This window comes from Falco punctatus, assembly GCF_963210335.1.
Source record: "Falco punctatus genome assembly, chromosome: 5".
Classification (NCBI taxonomy): Eukaryota; Metazoa; Chordata; class Aves; order Falconiformes; family Falconidae; genus Falco; species Falco punctatus.
The window spans coordinates 83,334,025-83,358,453 of record NC_137584.1 but is presented as its reverse complement, the minus strand read 5'-3'; the positions used below and the strand labels follow the sequence as shown (position 1 = coordinate 83,358,453).

Below are 24,429 nucleotides of genomic sequence, written 5' to 3'. Positions count from 1 at the left end.
CTGTACTGTTCACAGTGTACTGGCACCTACAGAAGCCTGACAATCAAATGAGATGACTTTGCAGAGGGGCTGAACAGGCTCTGCCACGACAAGGCTGTGATAAATCGAGGGCACAGGAATCATTTCTCCAGTGACCGAGAACATGTGCTGCTGTCCCTGTATGGAACCACCTCCTGAACTAATTAATGAAACTGTTTCTTTTCTTGCTCTTCAAAGTCTTAAGACACTGAACCCACTTTTTCATGGCGTGCTTAGGTACATCAGCCAAAGACTTTGGAGCGCATTTCATGAAACCCCGTCACAGTTAACCAGTAAACCAGCCCCCTTCCAAAAAGCAAGGCCCTCAAAGGACCCTCACTATTCCCCTCAGTTTCTGGACATCAGTTGTGTTTCAAGAAGCAGAAATTAACTGAAAGGGTGTACCAAGGTTCACACTGGTGAATAAAAAAGCAGAAGATTCTCAAAAAAATGCTCAAATACTTGCACAAAAAATAAATGTGAGGGTTGGGTTGGTTTTGGTGTTGGGTTTTTTTTGTTGGTTTTTTTTTTTTGTGGTTTTTTTTGTTTGTTTGTTTGGTTGGTTTTTTTCGGGGTTTGTTTTTTTTTTTTTTTTGAGGACTGACCTATGGTAGCACCCTCACCCCCAAAATAAACTGCACTACAATCTTCCCGTGAGTATCAGCAGCACTGAAACATTCCTTATAATGAAGGGACAGATCTAGGGATAGTAGTCACTCCTGACACTCATAAATTAAGATATATGTCTCAAAACTTTATCTCTGGCCTGCTGGCCTGACTTACAAAAAAGAAAAAAAAAATCAGTATCCAAAGTAAATTATTCACAAGAATTAAAACCGAATTGTTTACAAAGCATTCTTAATTTTTCATCATCTCTTAACATCTTGTAACTTTGTTAGAAAAGCACTGCAAAAAATCTTTTACGCATTCTGTATTTGTCAGTCCCTCCTAGGCAGCATCCATTGCATTACTTCAAAGAGGTAGATTCTTACCATGGTTTTTCAATGTAGTTTCATGGAAGTAAAATAATCTTACCTGCTAGAACCGAGACCCTTTTCCTTCACAATTCCCCTTTGTGCTGGAGGGAATAATGAAGATTTGTCTTACTCAAAGTGTCAGTTGACAATTCCAAGCAACAAACTTTAAAAGAAATTGTCCTTGGTAAAAACATTTGCATCGTAACAATGAGAACTTCTTCCAAACACATTCTCACAATGACAAGTTTTGCAAGCAAAGATGAAATTTTTTTCTCAGTGTATGATGCCATGTCTGAAGGGATCAAGTAATCGCACACCATTTTAAACCCTTTGCTTGTACACAAGGTAGCACCACCACTGTTACACAGCAGCGCACCTACTGCTCTGTCAGTCTGATCCTGCTACAGCTCTACTCACTGAACTGTGTGCTGATTTCAGGAAAATAAATAAATGAACCAAGTTGTACAAGTCAAACTTTGACCTCATTCACACATCAAATTTTCAGACTAATAAGGCACTCTGCTTCTAAATATAAGAATATGGAAGAGTGCTGGAGAGAAGATATTCAAAGCATTAAATTGATTTGCAAAAGTGCAAGTACCAAACAGAAAGCAAAAAGGATTTCAATTTTTTACAGGCTACACATTCCAGGAACAAATTTTCAACTGTATGTTTGGCAGCCTCAAAGAGTGTTCTAGTGAGGAACCGTTCTAGCAACAAGAATCAGCTGATCAACAAGGACATGTCTCAAGTCCCTTGATATGGATGGGGAGGAGGACAGGGGGAGAAATCCATTTAGAAATTATTTTGCAAGTCATTAAAGGATGAGACATTCTAAAACATTCAGTGAAGAACACACTTACTCAGCTGCTTTAAAAACCCCACAGCAGCCTTTATAATTTCAGATTCATGGTACAATGGGCATATTAATTTTGACATTATCTTTTCAGACTATTGCACACATTTTATTGTTGCCATTTAAAGGATTCTAATAGGGTAACACCACTGACAGCTTAACCTTTATTAAACTGTTGATACAAGATGATTCTTTAAGCATAAAGTCAGATGAAGACATTGCAAAAATTATACAGCTATTAATAGATTACAGATAAACTATTTAAAAGAACATTCTCTTTACAGTATTGGTCTTTTATTTACAATTAGAGACCAGAAAAATGAAGGGGTTTCTGTCACAATATTTTACTAAATTAGCATTTAAATAATACCTGAGGCACTTTTCAGAGTTGATTAAAAGCTATGAACAATTAGCTCACTCAGAGTTAAAACTGAAGAGTAAGACCACGGTATTAACTGTTAACTTATGACAGCATTGGTGCTATTTGCCTTTAAAATCCAGGTACCTGGAAACTTTAAAAGTTTGTAAAACACTGAAGACAGCTCCAAGCTTTCTGTCTATAGTAACAATAACCCTTCTCTCATATTTTTCACATACAAAAGACTGTTTAAATAGGAATTAAGCTTCACAACGTAACGGTAAGGTAGGAAATGCCATTACCCTTTATGCAGAGTAGAAACAGACTGTGGCTCACTGGAAGGAAGAGGAAGCAGGAGGTGGACAACTCCATGGGCTCAGTCATTCCATTCCATCTTCTGCCAACAATACAGCATCTCCGATACTGTTCCAACCCATTGTATTATTTTGATAGTTCTAACTACAATCATAATCACAAAGTAATTTAAAATCCCGCTACTATTCAGAGAGAACAACGTATGTTGCTATCGCACGACCTAAACACAGAGCAGACAGATTTTAAGAAAGATCTGTTGCACTTCAGTTGTTCTTGATCACTCAGTAGAAAACTTTCACTGACTTTAGAGAAAAACCACATTGTATTTCTGCACCTAGACTTGCCAAAAAAACATGAGAATAACAGAGGTCAAATTCTGTCCTATGTATATCCATAGCCAACAGGATAGATATTCTTGCCCCTGATTTCAAAGCCTTCCTGAGGACAGGAGAGGTCTGCAGCTTCCACATCTCACCCTACATCTAGCTGATCAGCTAGGTTATTTATGCAAGAAATAAAAATAAATAAAATAATATTGCTATGACTAAGAGATCTGCAATGCATTCACAGTCTCAAGCCAAAAGCACAGGGCAGATCTGAAATATTAAGCTCCTTGATCAAAAATCAAAACCAATCAAAGAAGCTATCAGAATGGATAGAAGAAAGCTGTTTTCAGTGGGAAGGATTTTCTTATTCCTGCTGGCAAACAGACCATCAGAAGAAAATGTTTGCCCACAAGTGTCACATTTATTCAGTATCATATCCCAATATGGGTCCCAGCCATTTCTCCACCTCTGCCACAGACAAATTTTTTCTCAGCGCATAATCTTCAACCTGAAAAAAGACCACAAGACATGATAAAGATTTGGAAACTCCAGCTTTTACCATTTATGAAACTTTTTGGAACATCTGCTCACAAGGTGCTTTTGACACTGTAACGCTACCACAATGGACAGTGCAAGTTACCTGATCTTTACATATCTTGCCAACAGCAAAATATTTGGATTTGGGACTGGAAAAATAGAGACCAGAAACTGCAGAAGCAGGTATCATTGCTAGTGATTCAGTTAAACCAATTCCTGGAAAACAGAATGAGAATTTTCTTATTCTCTGAAATAATAATAAGCATAAATTCAGAACCTTTTTTTGCTGGGCAGGTTCAAGCAAACTCAAAACCCAGGCAGGTTTCAGATGAACTAACCATTTTCCACTTAGTTGACTACTGAAAGAATACACATAGCTTTAAATAGATTACAGATTTCCATTATAGTATTACTGTAGAGTAACTATACAGTTTGAAGGAAAAAACCTATGACATTTTGGCAAATGAAACGGGTAAGCAGAGGTTCTGAAACACAGGAAGGTATTTTTGGAATTGTGGATGTAGCAGTGAAATGTCTGACAAGTAAAATATCAGAGGAAAATAAATGGAATGTATTCCTTTTTTAAGAGTTACCATCTCAAGGTTTCTGTGGACCAGAAAATACACTGCTGAATTGGCTTTCTTCCTGTTTATATCTGGAATGTCTTCTTGCAACCATAAGGATGCTAGAATTTTTCTCTGTGCAGCAGAGCCCTGTTTGCATGCAATCTCCTAATTATGGATACAACTCCGTCACCAAAAGCACTCGTAGTATTTTGTAAATTCTTCCTCGAATGAGGCAAAATAAAAAAGGCAGTGAAAAGGGGAAGACAGCAATTCCAGAACTGCTTCGGTTCACATTTTTTTATGTAGCTCTGCACCCACCCAATTCACTGTTTTGTTGGCATTTCAATCTTTCATTCACATAAAAACAGTTTAAGAATCTTACTAAAGCAGACAGAGGTACCTGTTGCTTCCTCAATGTTTGCAAGTTTCCACATGGTGCGTTTTTCTGTATGGTCAGGCTGGCTTGGATATCCCGGGGCAGGGCGAATTCCCTCATACTTAATTCTGCGTAGGTCAGAGAGATCTAGCTGCTCAGTACTACAGTAAGCCCAGAACTCCCTTCGAACCCTTTCATGTAGCTCCTCAGCAAATGCCTGGGAACAGAATGCAAAGATCTATTTGTTTTTTTTAATTTGTGTAGACGGATGAAATAGCTATTGATAAAGACAAACAATGATACGAGACTTTCTCCCCATTCCCATTTTAATTTTTGAGGGATTCTCTCATAGGTGAGAAATTTGATAGCATCAAAATTCGCATACAATACTTATTTTGCTAATCGAAGTATTTTCATTTTTTCTCTTACTGGTAGACAGTGGCTTTTTTGTTGTCTTGTCTTAAAATCCTGTATACTCGCAGCGGTAAAGATGTGGACAAGTAACGGGAAAAGATGAAGTTCGTTAGCCTATGGTAGTGATACATCATTATAGCGCCAAAGACTTGACTGCCTGGGTATTTCCTCCAGGTCTACCTATGGCAGGCCACATCATTCCTGCATCCATGCTGGCATCAGATGTATGTGCCACTGCTCTTTCTAGTATAGGACGTTCCCTCTAGCTGAAAGTGGGCAACAGATTTTCTTAACTGTTCTTACAGCACTATTCTGCCAGCAAGGGTTGCCTTCAGGAGAAATTTCCACTTCAGTAATATCTTTAGATGGTCTCTAATAATAATCTCTCAAGCTCTTATAGCTTGAAATACACAGCTAGAGCTAACCCCATCTGCCTTGCGCCAACGCTGCTGTAAGTTTTAACATGGTTACTTAAGTGCAAGCACGGAGGAAAGCAGATGGAGATAGAAGGGCAGGAGGGAAGAGATGGCATTTTCTAAACAACTTCAGTTAGAGCTTGAAGAGCACATCTGTCTAAGTTTAAGGCACGTTAAGTCAAAAGACTTGTACCCTGGATACATCTGCATGGTCACCATTGAAAGCAGAAGGCACGTCTGCAGTTCAAGAATATAACTGGTGGGTCACACCTGGCTCCAAACACATTTTCATGTAGAGAAAACAAGATTAAAAGATAATTCTTCTTGAACAGTCTTGTTTTAAAATCTACTAAATTCTACCAGTCATCGAAACCCTCAAAAATTGCTCGAAGATGCTTTTGCAGCTGGAAGATATGGACAGCAGAGTGCCCTCTGGCTCAAAGAGGAGTCTCAAGACAGTTTCAGTAGAACCAGTTCACTGTCACATTTAATGCAGAGCACACATCACCAGCAACGGCCTAAGTTTATGCTACAACTTGAAAGAGGAACCTGTCAAGCAAATCTAGCACAGCCAGAAAATTTGCGAGGAGACACATGATAAAAACCTCATACCTCTGCCAACCGATCACCAAGAGCCTTTACCATTATGACGTCGTATTCATCATCCCGTTTCCTAAATTCATTGCATAACTCATCTACACCAAAACAGGCCACAGCAAATAGGCCTAAGTAGTCACAAATGCCAGAATCCAGTGGTGCTATGAAGTCAGAGAGGCAGTAATATGGATCTGTGCAGGCAGAGTCCTTTTCAGCCTAAGGTAACAAAAACAATGCAATAAATCAGAACATTTTAAAACTCTATTAAGTATTAGTGTGCTATTAACCTAAATGCCATATTTTTAAGACTAAAGGGCTTAAGCGCTTCTGGCAAACACCTATTATCAAACTGCAATAGCTTTCTTGTACTTGAATTAGAAGAAAAACACCTCTCTTACTCTGAGTGTTTAGATCAGTGAAGAACAAAATGTCAAAGAAGAGATGCTGTGCTGAACACACATACAGAGATATTTTGCTTCTATTTACAGCTAGTAAGCTATAACGACTTATTCTGCAGACAAATATTACAAAATAAGGAACACTCTTGTGCCAACCACTGGCTAAGAGGAGGAATTTTTCATCTCTGGCACTTACAGATTCTACATTTGTAAGCAAAACTAATGGTTGGCAGTTCACATCCCAGTTATGCAAACTGCAGAATTCTTCAGCACCTCCCATTTTAGAATAGCTGTGAGAGTTTATAAGCGCTCTTAAGTTTCTTAACCTACAGACCATGTGCTCAGTAATCCAGACAAAACACTGCCCCAGGATGTAGGTTTACATTAGCCACACACAAATACAAAAGAACAACATATCTATCACCACTGAAAAGTTGAATCCTAAGCAAAGTTCAAGTGGGTTTATGCAAACAGGAAATATACCGCTCACTGGGTCCCTTTTCAAAATGGAAAAAAGGGAATAGAAAGAGGTAACTGAATGCTGGCCATAGCACCTAACAAGAAGTTTTACAGTTGAGGATCTTATCAGAATATTCATTGTAGGAACATGACTGCTATTTAAAAAGTGGCACAGCTCCTATAAAGCTACCCAACTTGCAGAGAGAGAAAAGTTACTTCGCGGCTATCACTTAGCTGAAGATTCCTCTCCAAGTTTCCTGACTCTATGACAATATGTTAACAATGCTTTCTACCCACTCCCAACCGCAGTTTAAAAAAAAAATGAGTAACACACCTCCACTCCCAAAAACCAAAATAAAATGGTCCACTGTTTCTCTAGTTTCTATAACCTACTAGATTACAGAAAGTGCCATAAAGCTGAAGAAATAGCCTTTTTCCATACAGGTGAAACCTATGTCAATTTTAAGATTCTCTTGTAATGATTATAGTTAAGAAAAACGCTAAATGCATCTCCAACTTTTAGATTTACATCACATCCTTAATAGTGTCAATTTCATGGAAAGAACTCTTGTGTACTGAAAGGAACATTTTATATAAGAAACAGTAGACAATTATTCTCTTCTACTTTGCTCTGGTGAAGCCTCTGCTGAAATACTATGTACACCAGATCGAAAGAGATGCAGCTGAAATACGTGGAGTCCAGAAGAACAGTACCCACAACAGCACAGAGTTTCATGGTTTTAACCTTTGAGAAAAGCCTGAACAAATTTGGACTATACAAGATAAAAAGATTAAGGAAAACAACAGTATTCCAATAGTAAAAACCACTACAAGACAACACCAACTGAGACATTCTCTTTGGGAGAACCCTGGGAAAAGGCCAAGAAAAAGAAACTGTAGTAAACTTGATGTACACGGGATATCAAAATGTTTGACCAGGTTGTAAAGGCCCTGGAACAGCCCTGCCTGAAGGCTTGTGAGAACAGTTTATACAAACGTCTGCCACAGATTGTCAAGACACACTAGGATCCACCTTCACGCAAGAGATAATCTGTTCCAGGAAACCTGAACAGATAAACTTGAAGCCATGTATTCCTTAGTACAGTTCTGCAATATTGGCACAGGACTGTCCTTATAGAATACTGTACTTCAGAAATTTAGGTAGTTGTTAAATTTGTTTCTGCCATGTTTGATGGCTCTGAATATGTCTACTATGAAGAAGCCAAGCCAGAAGGTAAGGAAGGAGGAGAGGCGGAGTATCTTGCAAATATTCCATCTGTCAAAATAAATACAAATCTATTAAGTATGATTCAAGCATGAATACTTCATGATTCTCTCGATCAGAATTAGCAGCCAACTAACCAATTCTAAACTGCCTCTTCATACGGAGAATTCTACATCAAAATTAAGACTAACAAAACCACTTATCTCCATTGTGCTTTATTTTCCAGGTGTAAGTGTGTTTAACCTTTAACACACCCAAGCAGAACTTCTCATCTAAGGCAGAATCCAGGGATATTAGAGAAGTAAGGTTCATTAGGTTCTAATTTAGCTCATGGGATCCACGTGATTTTATACAGCACAGTGCTTTAGGACATCTTAAATATCAAACTGAAGACAAAAATGCATATCATTTCTGAAGATGTCAAATCTATAAAGCATTTTGTACAACTACTACAATGCAGAATACTACAAATACTACAATACAAATACCTGTGTCACCACTAACAAGATCTTGTTATTACTGGAAAAAATGGAAGGACAACTGCAAGATAGATTGCAACAACCATTTTCTGCACAGATTTTCATAGGGCACTTCTGTTACATCCTTGCAATCCAGGGGGAGAAAAAAAAATATAAATCACTATTTAACAAATGTTCTGTCACCGTACCTGTTGCCTCAAACCATAAAATTTTGCTATTGGTTCCGAAGATCCTACTGCCTCTTCTACAGCGTATATATGGATATCATCTTGAACACTTCGAGCTGGCCAGAACCCAACCACACCTCTGGCTTGTAGTTTCTTTTGATTAATCAACATTTGCAGCAGATTTTGAGCATCATTATAAACTCTCTTTGCTTCTTCACCTATCAAAAAAACCCAACAAACCTTTAGAAAAGGCATGTTTTCACAACTGCCTAAATGGGCTTAAGAATTGCTGAAGATTAGTTCATTTTCCACATAATTCTCCGATGACTGCAACAATCTGTCAGCTACAGCAAACAGACAGACAGCAGTGTGATTATGTCTATACAGCTGTAACAACATGTATCTTTGGCGGAAGAAAAGGTTTCAGCCAGCACCATTCTAGTAGAGGCAGAAGATGCAGAACAAAATGAGCAACTGAGAACAAGTGTAAGAACATTACGACCGTGCAGCAGACCCAGACCATTGATTTCAGCTTCACCCTTGCATTTTAATCATGTCTTTCAAGGCCTACTGAATAGTTTTAAAAGGAGACAGTGCCCTCTTGCTATCTTCACCCACAACGGGGACATAGGTATATTAACTGCTTCTGCTGCCATTTTCTGTCATTGAAATACCTCCCTGTGTTTTGGCAGGTGAATTCTAAAAAAGATGATTGGGCATTTTTCCCCCACTTACTTTGCAGCCTCACATGCCAACACTTAATTCACTAAGTATTACTTTAAACATATTATTTCAGTGACACTAGGTTTCCACGTATTTTCACTATTCGTATGTATTTCAAAACATTCAGAATCTTAATGCAGCATGGCAGGTCTGTTAGGATTATTTACATGAAGTACATGCAATTTTACTACTCACCTACAGTTTTATCACTAAAGACTTTTGGGAAACTCCGGTTGGGATACTTTCCCCTAAGTTGCCAGACATCAAAGAAAGGCTTCCAGTCAATGTATTCAACCAGCCTCTTCAGGTCATAATCTTCAAAGACTTTCGTGCCAATGAATTTTGGTTTAACTGTAGGAATCAGAAGTACAATCTGACATGATGAAAATAATTTAATATTGCTCTTATATGTGCAGCATAACTGATGCTCACCAGCCTCCACCACTGCAAATGACATCTTCGAAAGTAACTGTCCTACAAATCTCACTGTCATATCATTCCCCAAGTCATACCATACTCTACAGTTACAATGTGATAAAAAAAAGGCATATAAAATTGAAATTTGTTCTTTCATATAAATCACCACTTATTAGCTGTTGGCCTTCCAAACTTATTTCATTGGCCAAAATACCGGCCAAAACAGAAGACTAAAAAAACCTGCACAACTTATCAACACCTAACATATTTTACGGGCATATACCTTTCGTATTTACAAATCCTGCTTCCTATACACGGACATATTACATGTTATAGTAACGTAGAATAATTCTGTAAAATAATATATAATTTATAAGAACTTTTGCAACCACCACACTTGTTCAGATGCATGTGCACAAGTTAAAAAGCAGGATGGATCTATATTATGATGTATCTACAAGCTTTGCACTTTTTTTGTCTGTGCTGTTCAGTACTTTATAACACCTATATTAAGATGAGCTACTGAAAACTAGCGTCTTGTTGAGTCTTGTAAATGAAATGACAGAAAGCAGTGAAGTGTTAATGTCACCGCAGGATGCAACTTCTTGTGGAATGCTGTTTATACTTCTCGTCCCTTTTTTTTTTTTTTTAAATCAAAACAAACTGGTACGGAAGCTGATGGGGGAAGTGTAGGAAAAAGCATTAGGAGGAATTTGATGCACGTGCCATGTCACAACATGTGTTCCCTAAATATGGTATAGTAAGCTTTGCAATATAACGAGCCAGTCTGACATTATTTTGCAAAGGCGGCATGAGGCTTATCCTTGATTATACGGCATTACAACTAACTCACTGCTTTAGTATCTTTTTTCCAATTTTTTTTAAACTATTAATTTATTATTTAAATATGTGAAACAAAGCTGAAACAGGACACTCAATTTTATGCAAAAAAAAAAAATCTCCGCTGAGACAGACACCAATTTACGCAAGTTGTTACGCTACTATATCCTGAAGTTTAATAAAGCATAATCTAATTAAAAAATATATAAAATAAATACATATAAAATAAAGGCACAGCAACAACAAACAACATTTAAACTGACCTGGTTTATGGCCTGATAACCAGTCATTATGGAAACCTTTTCTTCTAGCTTGCTGTAGAGACAAGTATCTTCTTTCCTGTATGGACATAAAGGTGAATTTCACAGTGCCAGCCATCTTTCAGGCAGATAAACTCTTAACTGCTGACTTGGTGGTAAAGTTTTACTCAGAATAGTCCCTGGCACAAATCTGACAACAGAAAATTTCAGTTCCAACAACTCCCAGTTCACAAGTGTAAAGTAAGATTACATCACGGCCATACCATTATTTTTTCCCTGGATACTTCTAACAAAACTGGCCAACAAGATCTCTAGCTCCTCTGAACTACATCAGAAGTTCCTTTATTACTTCAAAATACGTGAAAATACAGGTACAGCAAGGTATTATGCTACCGACTGCAAAAAGCTTAGGATTGCAGTTACAGCACCACCAGTGACTGCAGCATGCCTCTGGGCAAATGACTGGCTCTTCTGAAAGGCACAGGAAACCTACAGCTATTTCAGTAAGGCCCATGAATTCACTGGTGAACTCTGCTTAAGGAGAGTGCTGCACTCGCTGATCTCAGCTTAATGGACTGCTGCTCTGTGCAAAGACAGTCTTAAACTTGGTCAAGCCAAATGTCCTCAGGAGGCCTTTATCTTTCTTTATCAAGAGCCCAGGTAAAAGCCAGATGACTTTCAGCTTGCTTCTATGTTTATTTACAAAGGTGGCCTCAGGAGTCATATGCTATTTGTTTCCTATTGTTAGTTTGCACAGTCCACCTCCACATTTCATTGCTTCCTTCTCTTCAATTTCCTTAAATGGTAGCCTCAACTCTCTACTTTGACACTGCTCGGATCTCTAACCTAAACAATATGAACACATCAGGAAAGCACGGTGGTGTAAAATACTCAGAGTGTTACTTAGTACCAGCAAAAGCAACCAGGGCCATTTTAATAACCCCAGGACAGCTCCCCATTTCCAGCTACCTCTCCAGAAAAGCACTGGTCTCCTGTAGGCTGGTTAAGTTGACATGACTGCCAGCTCCAAGGAGATGTCCTAGATAACCACTGATGGCCCATTGAGGACAATGAAGAATTTGCCAAGCATGTGTTGGACTCCTGCAGAATTTCCCCTTATAGCTTATTAAATCCAATTTCATAAGCACTTCTGGAAGCTTACTGTAAATTCTACTGCATGTTTTAAATCTGAACAAATATACCCAAAGGTCTCCATAAGGAGCTGAAAGTGAGAGTTAGTAATGAGGCAAGTACCAGGCACTTCAAACAAGAAAAGAAGCTAAATCTATCACATTTGTACCTTGAGAGACTCATAGTGTTCTTGTCTAATTTCTTCATATTCCTCTAATATGTCTTCAAAGAAATCATCCTTTACACTCTCATCTAAAAGCTGGGAGCACTGAAAAAAAGAGAAAGCACTAAACACATACTGTAACAATCTATAGGAAGGACAAAGTATGAACTTCAGACTAAGCCATCTGTTTTTCCAGACTTGCTTCCAATTACACTTGACAACACTAAACTAAGCCTTACCACTAATCTACAAACCGGATGTAAAACATATTTAAGAATACAATTATTACTGAGAGCACTGCCCTACTACACAAGTAATATTAGCAGAGAGAAGTGTGGCTCTGGAAAGACCTGAGGAGAATACTCCAAGACTTTAGAGACTGAACGGCCATAGAAACAACACACAGCTTGGCCTACTTCCGTCTAGCAGATACTTGCCAGCTAAGACTACCCATTTGTCTGATAAAAAGAGCATCCATCCTGGAAAACTCCAGTCACACATTTTATAGTACTAATGCTGCTGTATCACTAACTTCAGAAATAGATCCAGAACAGAGAGAACAGCACTTCACATCTAACCCCATCACTCTCCACTAAAAAACAGCTCAAAACCAGTCAAGGACTCAGTGAATCATGTCACCCTTGCTAGAGAAACAGGCCTTTAAATAAAAGTATCCAGCAACAACAATTGACACAAGTCAGATGAGACAACCACGTGGCAGCAAAAAATAACTGAAGCAATAGTAGTTTATAAACTAGCCTCTGTTGTGCCTCTTCAGTTTTCTGCCATAACGTTAAGCCTCAGAGGAAAGGATGAGAGGCACTACAGAAAAACAGGGCATGTATTCCTGCATGGATGAGAAACTATAATTTAGAACTTACAACCACAACACTCTTTGATGCATCCAGGACATGAATTACAGGTGCGCTGTATCGTGGGGCAATTTTAACAGCTGTGTGTGTTCTTCAATAAAAAAGAAAAACAGTGAACATTTCACAAATGAAACAACAACAAAAAAACCCCAAAACCAGACAAAACCCCCAGCAAAATCAATCTTGACTTAACGCATAGACCAGAACTTCAAAAGAAGAAAAGTAATTCATCCATCTGCTATGCATGGATGATTGAACAGATTTTAATAAGTACATAAATACTTTCTTCAAAAGAGTATCAGAACGCTTCATAAATAATGTCCCAACCCACATTCCCCCACTGTCTTACCAGCTGACTGAAAATCAGTAACTCATTAGTTTGAGCCTCAGAAAATTTCAGTGAGAATGTTCCAAACTAAGCCTACCAAGAACTAACATTTTTTTTTTTAATCTTTTTTGCTCGTCTTACATTTTTCCCTCCCACACGGTAGTTTCTGGGTCTATGGATTAGCACTAACATATTTCAAGGTTCATTATTCCATTTCTGTGATGCTCTACTTCAAAGCCAAAGAACCAAGCCCTCTACTCACCTGAAGAAGGAGTTCTGCCAGTGATCAATAAGTATTACAAACTTGCACCTGCTTGGCCAGTCAAGTAATTCACATAAAAAACCCTCCCAGTTCATCCAATTATTTAGCATTTATTCATATTCCACTCCTCACTGAAATACTTCAGTGTATCATGAAGAATCACCTCTATATTATAGTACTTTGTTGATCAAATTAAAAATTGGAATCCTAAACTGAGGCCTAAGCTACATAATGCAGCTGACTACCCCTGTTGCTCAGAGTCCTGGCAAACAGCAAGCAAGTGCAGGAGCAAAGGCCTTGCAGGCCAAAGCTGAGTTTGCTTTCTTAAATGCTAACATCAAACACTGTTTTTTAAATTAATTTAAATGAGAGCCCAGGAAGCAATCTTCTACAGCAAAGATAAGAACTCCTTCTTCGGGTTCTGTCCAATATTTAAAGCACTTGGACATGGAGGTTACAGATGACTGTGCAAACACAGCTGTGTAACCAACTGTCCAGGATCATCCTGATTTGCTTCTAGGCAATGCACTTCTGATCTTGGCAGCTCTTATTTTTTAGAAAAAAAAGCACTGTATCTTCTATTTTGATATGAACAGACAAAAGAAACAAACAGGGCATGGTCCCACAACTGCACTATCAACTAGTACATACTAATTTTTGTACTGTTTAAAAATAAAAAATACCACAACAAAACTGTCACCGTTATTTCTCAGCATCTGAATTTATCAAAGCTGTATAGTAAGAATTCGATTATCATTGTTTTAAGTTATGAAGAAACTCCATTATGTAGATTCTGTCAACAAAATCCAGCCTCTCTCTGTTTGAAACCAACCTCACCTTTCCACCCTTCCAAGTACTTATGGCCCTCTTATTCTAAATAAAAATGTCTACTTGTTACAGAGAAAAAACACAGATGGTTCTTCATTTGTAACCTCTGACACGTACACAACCTCTGAGAATGCACACACAAGGTTAAACTTAAGACTGCAGAAGTAAAATTAAATATGTATTACCGAGCCAGTCTTCTATAAAGAATACCTTTACTTGACACATTTTATAGAAACTGTATGCGCCTAGGCATATGCATAAGTATATATTTATATACAGTTCATGTGAATATGATTACTATTTATGTATACAAAAATATACATCAATTCTTCAATAATTTCCATATCCAAGGATAAAACTAGTGCTGCCTTTCTGTTGACTACATTTATCTCTGTGAATAAATTCTACAAAACTGTTCGATGCTGGTTATTTGACATCAATTACTAGGCCACAACACCCTGTGCACAAACACTAAAAAGATCTAAAGAAAGGGCTCTCTTAAGGCCTCCACTTCAAGAATAAAGTCTTTTTTTTTTTTTCCCCTGTTTTTAAAAATTACTTTTTAAGAAAAAACCCTCCATGTTTGTTCTCAGTACCAAAGCCATAGAAAAAGAGACTCATGTGGAGAAGAAGAAAAAGGATACAGTTAACCTTGCATTACATCTACAGGACCAATAGACAGGTAGTGATTCTACTCACTGTGTCCAATTATGGGATCATTTGCTAAGGCCCAAAATACAGCATGCAATGGTTCTGCTACAGTATGTGCTGCCCTGATAAAGCAAGCAACACTGCTAACAGCTTCCAGTTGTGCAAGAAATGACCTCTGCAGTCTTCTGAGCTGTCACCTACGCGAGTATACTGTACATAAACCAGTTAGCAAAGCATAACCTAAGGCCATTAAACATGCCCAAAATACATCTGTGGTAATGTTAATACTAGGTGTCATTCAGCTGTCACCACTGGTCTCCAGGACATCATAGCAGCTGTACTATTTCATTTGAGCATATCTGAGAGAAAAAGATCTCAACAGAAAAGCTCAGTCTATCAAAAGCAACATGGTAACTACTTGAAGGCAAGCAGCCAGAATTTATCCCCTATCAGCCTCCTTGAACAGGACTAGGGGGCTCAACCAAGTCAGCACAGTGCTGAACAACGTTCCAGGAAAATGCATTAACTTTCTTAAAGAAAACAGTCCCCTGATGTCAACACAACCATTTCTGGTCTTGAAAACCTGCATTTTCAAAATGCTTTGTTGAATCGAAACAGAGCACAATCCCTTAGAAGAACAGTATTCTTATGCATATGCGCGTGAACTTTCAGAAGGAAATATAGTACTTCCACATAATATATACACTTGCAAAATAAATAAATATTTCATTTTTGTGAGTGTTAAGTCCATTAGCTGTTGTGTCCCAACTATTTTTTGCCTTTATATTCTATGACTTCAGATGCAAAATATAACATTCAGTCTTAAGTAAATACATACTAGCATGTACATTGGGGGAGATGGGAAAGGGAGAGAAATAGCTATGAATTTTCTTTTTTCCCCTAGTTAACACTATTTTCATACATGTTCCCCATCTTCCCAGCTGAGGTATCTTACTTAGAAGTAGTTGCTCCTCCAATCAGCAACGGAATCTTTATTGCCAATCTCTCCATTTCCTTGGCGACAAAAATCATTTCATCCAAAGAAGGGGTGATGAGACCAGACAGACCAATTATATCTATTGCAAATTTACAAACACACATAGTCAAAAGGTTTAGCAAATCCACTCTAGAAAAACACAGAAATTATTACAGAAATGTTTATTTCATACATCAAATAGCTTCATGCATCAAGTAGAAACCAGTGAGATAAAAAGTAGGGTAGTTGCTAGTCTAGAAGCAAGGTTTGACCTAATAAGAAAGTGAAAGCGTTCCAAGAATTAAAGTGATTCCAAATCTCCAGTTTAAGATATTTCTCAGTCTTCGCAGCTGCTGAACACCTACTGCTCTTGTTTCAGCAACAAATATACACTATTTCTGATTAGCAAGGTTCAAACCACAGAAGTTCAGCACTGAGGAGGGAAATAAGACAAAATAATCTCTGCTCTTAGATACAGCAAATGCTTTCAAACTTTGCCACCTATGTTCCACACAATTCATCTTCTCCAAGATGCAACAGATTTTTTCAAAGCAACTGTAGCTTGTTTCAGAAAGCTCATTATTTATTAGAACAACTCATTCCTGATTTCATACTCGCTGATCTGGCAGGCTGAATGCCAAGTTCTTTTACTGATTTAAGATCAACATGAAGTTATTTAACCTTTTCAGGCTTCCACGTATCCATCTGTAAAATAAATACTAAAACATCTCTCTTGGAGTTGTCCTTTTGATACAGGTTTTCAGTTCCTCAGGCCAAGTTTCACGGAAGTGCCAAATACTAAATAATTACTATTGTTAATGGAAAAGTTCTGATTTATTTGAAGACAGTCTGACCAAATCATACACAGCACAGGGATATAATAAGTAGCAATAAAAAATGCGAGTGGGGTTTAAAATCAAACAATTCGGGAGTACTAATGAATCTCTCTATACCTGCTTTGTTCTCAATAGCAGCTCTCAGGATCTTGTCACATGGAGTCATGACTCCTAAATCAATAACTCTGTAAAAAGAAGTGAGAAGACACAAGATCCTTTAAAAAACACAGAAAATTTCTCCTAAAGGGCAAATAAACTTGCTCTTAGTGTAAATTAATGACCTAAAATTTAAGTTAAAATTGAGATTCTAGCTTGTTTCTATTAAGACCCCTGTAGGGAATTTTAATTTAGGAAATACCTCTGGGTCTGGCAAAATTTTCAATGTAGCAGAGTTTCAGATGATACAGTACGTAAGAAAATTCCAGTGTAAGATGCTTTCTATTGTTTTAATTTTTTTGTGGTTGTACTGAGTCTGGCTAAGATGGAGATAAGAAGCATTTTATTCCTATTAACCCTAGCCATTGGCAAGGTTTTTATTTGTTTCACATAAGCCACCCCAACCTGCTAGCTTCATTTAGCCTCACTCATACTCATGGTGACAGAAAACACTACAGTTCAAGAAAGCCTGAAACCAAGAGTCAGAATTTCAAGATATAATGAAACAGAATGTACTGCATATACACAGCACTGCTACTGGTTTCAGTCCTTTGTGTTTTAAAATAGAGATAATTTTGGCTCTTTTTAGAGCAAATTACAGCCCCAAGCCAAAAACAAAACTAAAGGAATGAACAGAGTTCCAAAGCAGATTTAGCTTTGAACAACATTTGACATTTGACAAAGAGCTCTGACAGAAACATCCTCATTCCTTCCAACACCGTTGCCAACCCTGCCATGTACACAGACCTTGCAAGAGCTGACTTTTCGTGAAGTTCTATCTTTTGAAGCTCAGAAACAGGATGAGAATCTCATGTCTGTCTTAATGAAACATACACCTGCACGTTTCTAAAACTTCAGTTAAACAGCCTAAAAAAACCACACTAAAAGGTTTGTTTGAATCTTACAAGACTTCCTTCTCCCCAACACAACACACAACGCACACATCATCTTGCCTGCTGCAATTGTCATAGGATTTTTCAAACATTATACTTATACATTTTAGACATTATACTTAGTGTATTTAACTAATATAAAACAAATACAAAAATCGATGTTCTCATCTACATTTCAGCCGACGTTAAACTGTATTCACCTCAGACAGTGATTTATTAGAAAAGAAAGTATTAAAGGAGGAGGCTACACTCCTCTTGCCTCCTCAATAGTAACAGCTGGTGTGATTTGTGTTTTCAACCACACCTTGGGAACAGAAAACAGTTCCCAAGAAATGCCCACCTCTTATCACCACAGTTGCAGCTAGCCTAATAAATAATTAATATTAATTAGTCAGCTTTACACAGTTGTGTTCCCAGCTACCTAATGTTAGTCTGTTCACCTGAAGTTGTTGCAGCCCAGAACGACTCCCACAATGTTCTTGCCAATATCATGGACATCTCCTTTCACAGTTGCCAGTACTATTGTACCACGATAAGGATCCTGAAAGTCAACCAACACAAAAGTTAAATTACTCAGAAGCCTCAGTATGTTTGCACAGATCATTCAACAATGCAACTCTAATCCACAACTGGGACTTCTCTTGCAGTACAAGTAATTGCAAAGCATAGTAGAGGTAATATAGTCAATATTAAAAACTATTTTGAGAGATCCAGGTAATAAAAACTTGCACATTAATTGTTCTTGCAAATTGGCTCCATGTTAATCAAAAATCTGTGTTAAAAAAAAAACAAAATAGCAGATAAAAAATTCCAGATCTGGACAGCATTTTGTACAGTGCAATAACTGAACTCCTAAGGTATCTCTGCTCCAAATATAAACCTCACCAACACAGAGTTTAAACAGATTAAATGTTTAGAACAAAAGGGTATGAACACTCACAATAACATGCCTGTTTGTATGTCAAGAACAATCTTTCAATGCAATGCTAAGAAGAATAAGTGGAATTAGCAAAAGCAGAAGACTCATTTTTTATGCAATATAAATAGCAAGGGAGGCATTTCAGTGCAGTGATGAGGCTACTTCAGACTACCCAAGCTGAACAAACAGGCTGGAAAAATGATCTCCTTGAAGAAGGAAAGCTGCACTGTCACAAACTGGTCCTAGCCTAGATGGCATTCAGCACTGACAAAGGGGGCATACCAGCAGGGCAGCACTGGAACTTCCTATAACAAATCTCCACCGGGACACAGGCTTTTGTGCTACCTTTTTAGTTGCATAATCAGTGTTGTCATTTGGAGCAGCTCCAGGCTCTCACAGTGCCACGCTGAGCTGGTGCAGGATCAGATGCCAGCAGCAGACTACTTAAATGGCATAGAATTTAAATAAAGTGGAAACCTTAGCATACTCTATGTGAAACTACACAATATTTTTCTGGACGGTATCTCATCTCCTTTGCAGATGGCAGAACTGGAGGATTAGAGCCTTCTATGAAGCACATTGTATTTCTGCACGGTATCAAGTAGCTCTCTACTTCATGAGCCTACATTGCCTTTGTAGTTACTATTTACTTGGGGGGGGGGGGGGGGGGGGGGGGAACTTTGTATATTACCAAGAGTGATACTAGCATTTCCCATGGTCCTGACACATCTGTTGAATAAAATTGCTGGATCCCCACCAATGCTGATGTTTACTAAAACCTATTATCACCCACTGCTCCTGTTTTACAGATGACTGGGGAACAGAAAAGGCAAAATGGAGGACTTTAATTCAGCCATTTCAGTAAATCAATAAAAAAATTTGCAGCTGAAAACATACTGCTGGAACGTAAGAAAAAACTGGAGAAAGAACAAAAAGTGCTGCCCACACATATCATACCCAATAACTACTGATGATTTAACCAGTGATTGATATTCAAGAAAAAAAATTGCATTTGCACATGAGAAGGAAAATGTGTGCTAGGCAGCAAGCAACATGGGCCATAGCACACACCATTTTAAATCAACCCTATTTAGGGCACACTGTGATTTCAATTGTCTGGAGCAAAGAGGTCCTCAAGTTCTGGGCACACATCCAAAGGGCTGCTTTTTAAAAATCTTGATAGAGATCCACAGCCACAGCTACTTATCCTCAAACGTAACTATCAATGCCTTGCATTTCCTGGCAGTCTTAGGCTAAAACTGTCCTGGAGGTTACAGTAGCCTGGGTAACATCAGACAGGTCAGACACCAGAGTCTGCAAATCATTTTCCTTCAAGTCAACATTTAATTTCAGAGACGATGCAGCTGTGTTTTCCTCTCTCACCAGTTCTCTATAGAGTGACATTATTTCGAAGAGGAAGGCGCTACCATCCCTTCTTGCCCAGCAGAAGGTAGAGGAAGCAGGACAGAAGCCTGACTTTTTTCCTCCTCCTCTCCTCAGCCACACAGAATATCTCAGTCTCTCTAGAGTGCTTGCTATATTTTTAAAGAACCTCTCAAATTCTACTTCACTTTTTAGCCAGAGACTTAAGTGCCAGGGGGTTCACAGTGGATCCTAATCAAGTGCTTATGGAAGCAATGGAGTAATGATTTTGACAGACTTCAAATAGCATCAGAACAAACCAGAAGGTGCCAAATACCAGCATTGTCATCTGAATTAAAATAAAAAAGAACAGCATGAGCAGGAGAGAGATGACACATAGAAAGGTGACTCATGGCAGCCAGAGAACAGATCCGCTTGAGATACTGGAGATAATACACCTTCACATCCAGGAAGAGCAGGGAGAGGAGACTAGGCATTCTCCTTCTTCCATTAAGATAAGGTTTGACTATCCAGTCATTTTTCTTTCTAAATATTTGCTATATTGCATTACATTTACGTTGGACAATCACACAACACATCCCCAGCAAATGGCAAGATACAGTGTAAGAAGATTTCAAGGGAAGAATTAGGAACCATTCAAATATCCACAGAAAGGAAACCAAAGGAAATACACAAATATCACAGTTTAGCAAAATTCTGCTTTTTTACCTTTTGTGTGTGTGTGTTAAATACCAGATTCTGATAATAGCTATTGTCTCTGACAACTCATGAAGACAAGGTAAGGTTCCACAGGACTGAAGAAAAGTAAATGTACATAAAACTTAGATTTCATAGTCAGACAAGACAAGAGAAGAATAAAAATATCTAACAACCAAAACTGTAAGTACCTATCACATTATAAATATAGCAGGAAACAGCAGACATGAGTAATCAAAAGAGGATTTTGTCCTATTAATTTGAATTCCCTTTTCTACTGAATAGAATCCTGCCGGTGTGGAAAAACAAGGGACATCCTGTACCCTCATTTTCCAATGCTCTTCTTATCTCATATGCCGTTAACCAAATTTGGCAGAAATTACTTCAAATATATGCACAGGTAGCTGATAAAACTATCCTCAGGCACCATCAACTGTTAGCTGTGAAAGAGGAAATGCTATAAAGAAAAGGCCCACAAGGACCTAAAAAATATTTTCAGTTATATGTATTTTACATATTACATAATAAGTAGTCTTCAGAAATTGGTGGAAAAACACGTATGAAAAGACAACTATATTCAGATCCTTCTTTCACAGACTCTTGTCTCCTGCAGCTTGGTCATGGCTACACATGCAATGAGCATCCTATTCTACCATAACAAGAGGTCTTGAAGTCACAATTTATGAACAAAAAGGATGGAAGAATTTCATTTGCTTGGCTAGGAGATTGGTCATGGCTAGGGGGAAGGAAAGAGCTGAATAAACAGACAAATGGCAACAGGCTTTGAACATGCAAAAGGGAGTTCCAGAGTTCACTGAGGGCAGAATTAGTAGGGAAAAAAAAGGCAAAAATTGCCCTGAAGTTACAAGTACCATAAATAAGTAACACTAGAATGAAATGCCTACAAAAACACAAGAAAAAAGTAACACCGGTATAAAGGGCCGACAAAGGCTGATGGCATCTGTCAGGAAACTTGTGACAACAGCTCAGGCACATACCAATCAGAGTTCCACAAAACCTGCACTGTATGAATTTCAGACCTACTTCAAATTATGCCAAGATTGTCAGTTTCCATGTGACTGCATCAACTCTCCAGCATGAAAGCTGAGTGTCATTAGCAAAAAATAGTTTTAATACTTATCATGGCATGCCGTGAAAGAGTTACAGCACAAAGAACTGTGTCTTGCCTTTTCCTCTATGCTGCCTTGTTGGGCTCTTCTTTCCTCTCTTTCTTTTTCCATATAGGGAATAAGATGACCCACTGCTTTCTTCATAACTCGAGCAGACTTTATAACCTGCATAAATGAAGGGGGATAGGGGTTTAGGGGAAAGGTAATAATCAACAAAAATGAGATATAGGAATAGCCTCAGATTTCCCTAGGCTTTCTTTTATACCCATTCAAACAATAAAGCAAGACTTCCATTTTCAAACCCAGGTCCCAGGTTTGCAGCACATCCTGTGGCAGCAGGCTGCTGGCCCGACGGGACCAAGGGTCTGCACGGGACCCTTGTTCTCACAGTGCTGCCTCTCGGACCGCTCACACTAGAACTGCAAGTCACAAACAGGCCCAGACTTGGAAAGTACTAAATACAGCAATTTTCATTTGGATCTTTTCTCTCCTTTGCTCTTTTTCATAGGCCCAAACTTAAAACTGCTTTTCAAATAAAGCAAAAACACCCAGAAGAAAGGAATAAGAGATGTAAAAATACATAAAGAAAAGTCAAGTTCCAAAGGAAAGGAAAAATAGGGCTGCTTCTTAGCAGCACCTGAATTTTCATGATTAATGTGCTATATTTGAATAAACAGCCAGCATAGAATGTCTTGGCTACATTTTATAACGCTAGTTTTTTCAAAATAGGAAAATATATTAAATAATTTTCTCATTACCTGAGGCAGAAACATCTTTCCAGCACCAAAAAGATCACCAACGATTTTCATGCCATTCATCAAAGGCCCTTCAATTACATTTAGAGGTCTAGGATATTTTTTCTGATTTAATCTTGCTTCTTCTGTATCTGCAGTGACATACTTCTCAATGCCCTGGGAAAAAAAAAAAAAAAGAAAAAAAAAGAGAAACTTATCTTGCTAGAAATAGTTTTTATTTAGTTGCCTTCTCCCCATAAAAAAAAAAAAAATCACAATGAAAGTACAAACAGGCACTTTAAATACTGCTAGTCTTTAAGGATACCTCAAATGTGTATTTATAATAGGTAGCCTTTGCTTCTTTGGAAGCAAAACACTGTAGTTCTTAGGCATATAAAGCTACTCAAAGGAAGAGTCCACAGTCTTAACGGGTTTGGTTTTCTTAATGACATCATAAGAAAATACAAACATTCAAAGATTGCTTCCTCAGCACAAATGCCACTCAGTGTGGCACTGTTAAAGGAACAAAATAAAAACCCCTACAAATTAAAAGCAGTATGTTTCTACCAACCAGAATAATATTAAGAGTCAAAGACTTCAACTTGTGAAGTTTAAAGACAAATCACTCTTTTCTTGAAGTTAATATATTGTTCATTACTGATCAGTAGCTTTTAAAAGAACAGTGGTTGAAGAATTTTTAAAGCCAAAAGTTTTGCTTGAAGTCTAAGCTGAGATCATGCCTCTGAAAGCTGACAAGTAGGACAAGTTTTCTGCACAGATGCACCTTTATGAGAGCATATTCCAGCCTTTCCTCCACAGCACTTTTCCGCCACTCATCAGTCTGTATGACTTTTCTTCCTCCCTGGGCATTTTTCTGAAAAGGAGACACAACCATAAGAGCCTGCAAGCATAAAAAGTACAACTGTGGACTTCACTTTTATAAAAGTGAGGATAATTTCAAATATGGAGCCATAAAATAATTTTAGATTATTCAAAACATTTTTCATATACATGCAAATCATATTGCAAATGCATACGATGTACCACAGACGCTTATGGCCTACATCTCAAAGAGTATATACCTCAACGAAGATCTAAACAAAACAGGGCGGGGGGGGGGAGGTGGAGGAAAAAGAGAGAGTTTAATAATTTTCACTCCCTTAAAAACTTTAAAATTCTTAATCTTAAGGGGTTTACTTCTGGGAAAATAATTTAAATTGATTCCTGGCCCACACACTACACTTCATTTTAAAAAATCTAATTAATTTGGCACTAATTCAGTTTCTGCTGGAAAAGGTTACGTTATTCCGTATCACAGATGCGCCTTCCACCAGACAGGCTACAGAACTACTGTTCTCGCGCACACAGACTGTCCCAAACCCCTGCGTATTCTCTTTGCCTCACACTCTGCTTTGCTACAAATGCAAAGGCCAAAAGGGCTTCCCAGTGCAAGAAAGCTGGTAAGCCCCCAGCCCAGGAAAGCTCACGGAAGAGCAGCCTTTCCATTACTTCAATGACCACACTTCAGGCAAGTCATTTCTTTTCCTCCCTCAGTCATTTGACATAACCTGACATCTTTCAGTCTTTATGAACCTCTTGTACTTTTGAGTGCTCATCAGCAAGTTTTTAACGATAGAGCCATGGGAAAAGCCACAGAAACAAGATTTCACACGTGGGAACAGAAACTAGAGCAAGTTTTCATTCATGTTTATACAGATGTTGGCTAACTTCTGTTATTCGATGAAAA

The 24,429-nt window shown here is 38.1% G+C and overlaps 1 protein-coding gene across 7 annotated transcripts in view; it reads right to left on the bottom strand.

The window, feature by feature from the left end:
• Positions 1–24,429, bottom strand: part of MTR (5-methyltetrahydrofolate-homocysteine methyltransferase) — a 123,942-nt gene that overhangs the window by 70,577 nt on the left and 28,936 nt on the right. For 5 of the 7 annotated variants that reach the window (XR_013928422.1, XR_013928423.1, XR_013928424.1 and 2 more), the window contains 16 exons: positions 23,467–23,556; positions 22,707–22,859; positions 22,006–22,113; positions 18,261–18,361; positions 16,889–16,956; positions 15,915–16,035; positions 12,900–12,981; positions 12,025–12,123; positions 10,728–10,803; positions 9,403–9,558; positions 8,506–8,702; positions 5,772–5,972; positions 4,354–4,546; positions 3,491–3,603; positions 2,512–3,358; positions 1,054–1,096 (listed from right to left, as the gene is read on the bottom strand). Coding sequence is in view for 1 of the 7 variants with exons in the window: in XM_080389105.1 (XP_080245231.1) it covers positions 3,272–3,358; positions 3,491–3,603; positions 4,354–4,546; positions 5,772–5,972; positions 8,506–8,702; positions 9,403–9,558; positions 10,728–10,803; positions 12,025–12,123; positions 12,900–12,981; positions 15,915–16,035; positions 16,889–16,956; positions 18,261–18,361; positions 22,006–22,113; positions 22,707–22,859; positions 23,467–23,556 (1,845 nt within the window). In the remaining 6 variants the exon portion in view is untranslated. Of the gene's footprint in view, positions 1–1,053; positions 1,097–1,933; positions 3,359–3,490; positions 3,604–4,353; positions 4,547–5,771; positions 5,973–8,505; positions 8,703–9,402; positions 9,559–10,727; positions 10,804–12,024; positions 12,124–12,899; positions 12,982–15,914; positions 16,036–16,888; positions 16,957–18,260; positions 18,362–20,830; positions 20,917–22,005; positions 22,114–22,706; positions 22,860–23,466; positions 23,557–24,429 lie in introns of those variants that run through there. The other 2 variants (XM_080389105.1, XR_013928421.1) reach the window with 2 other exon arrangements.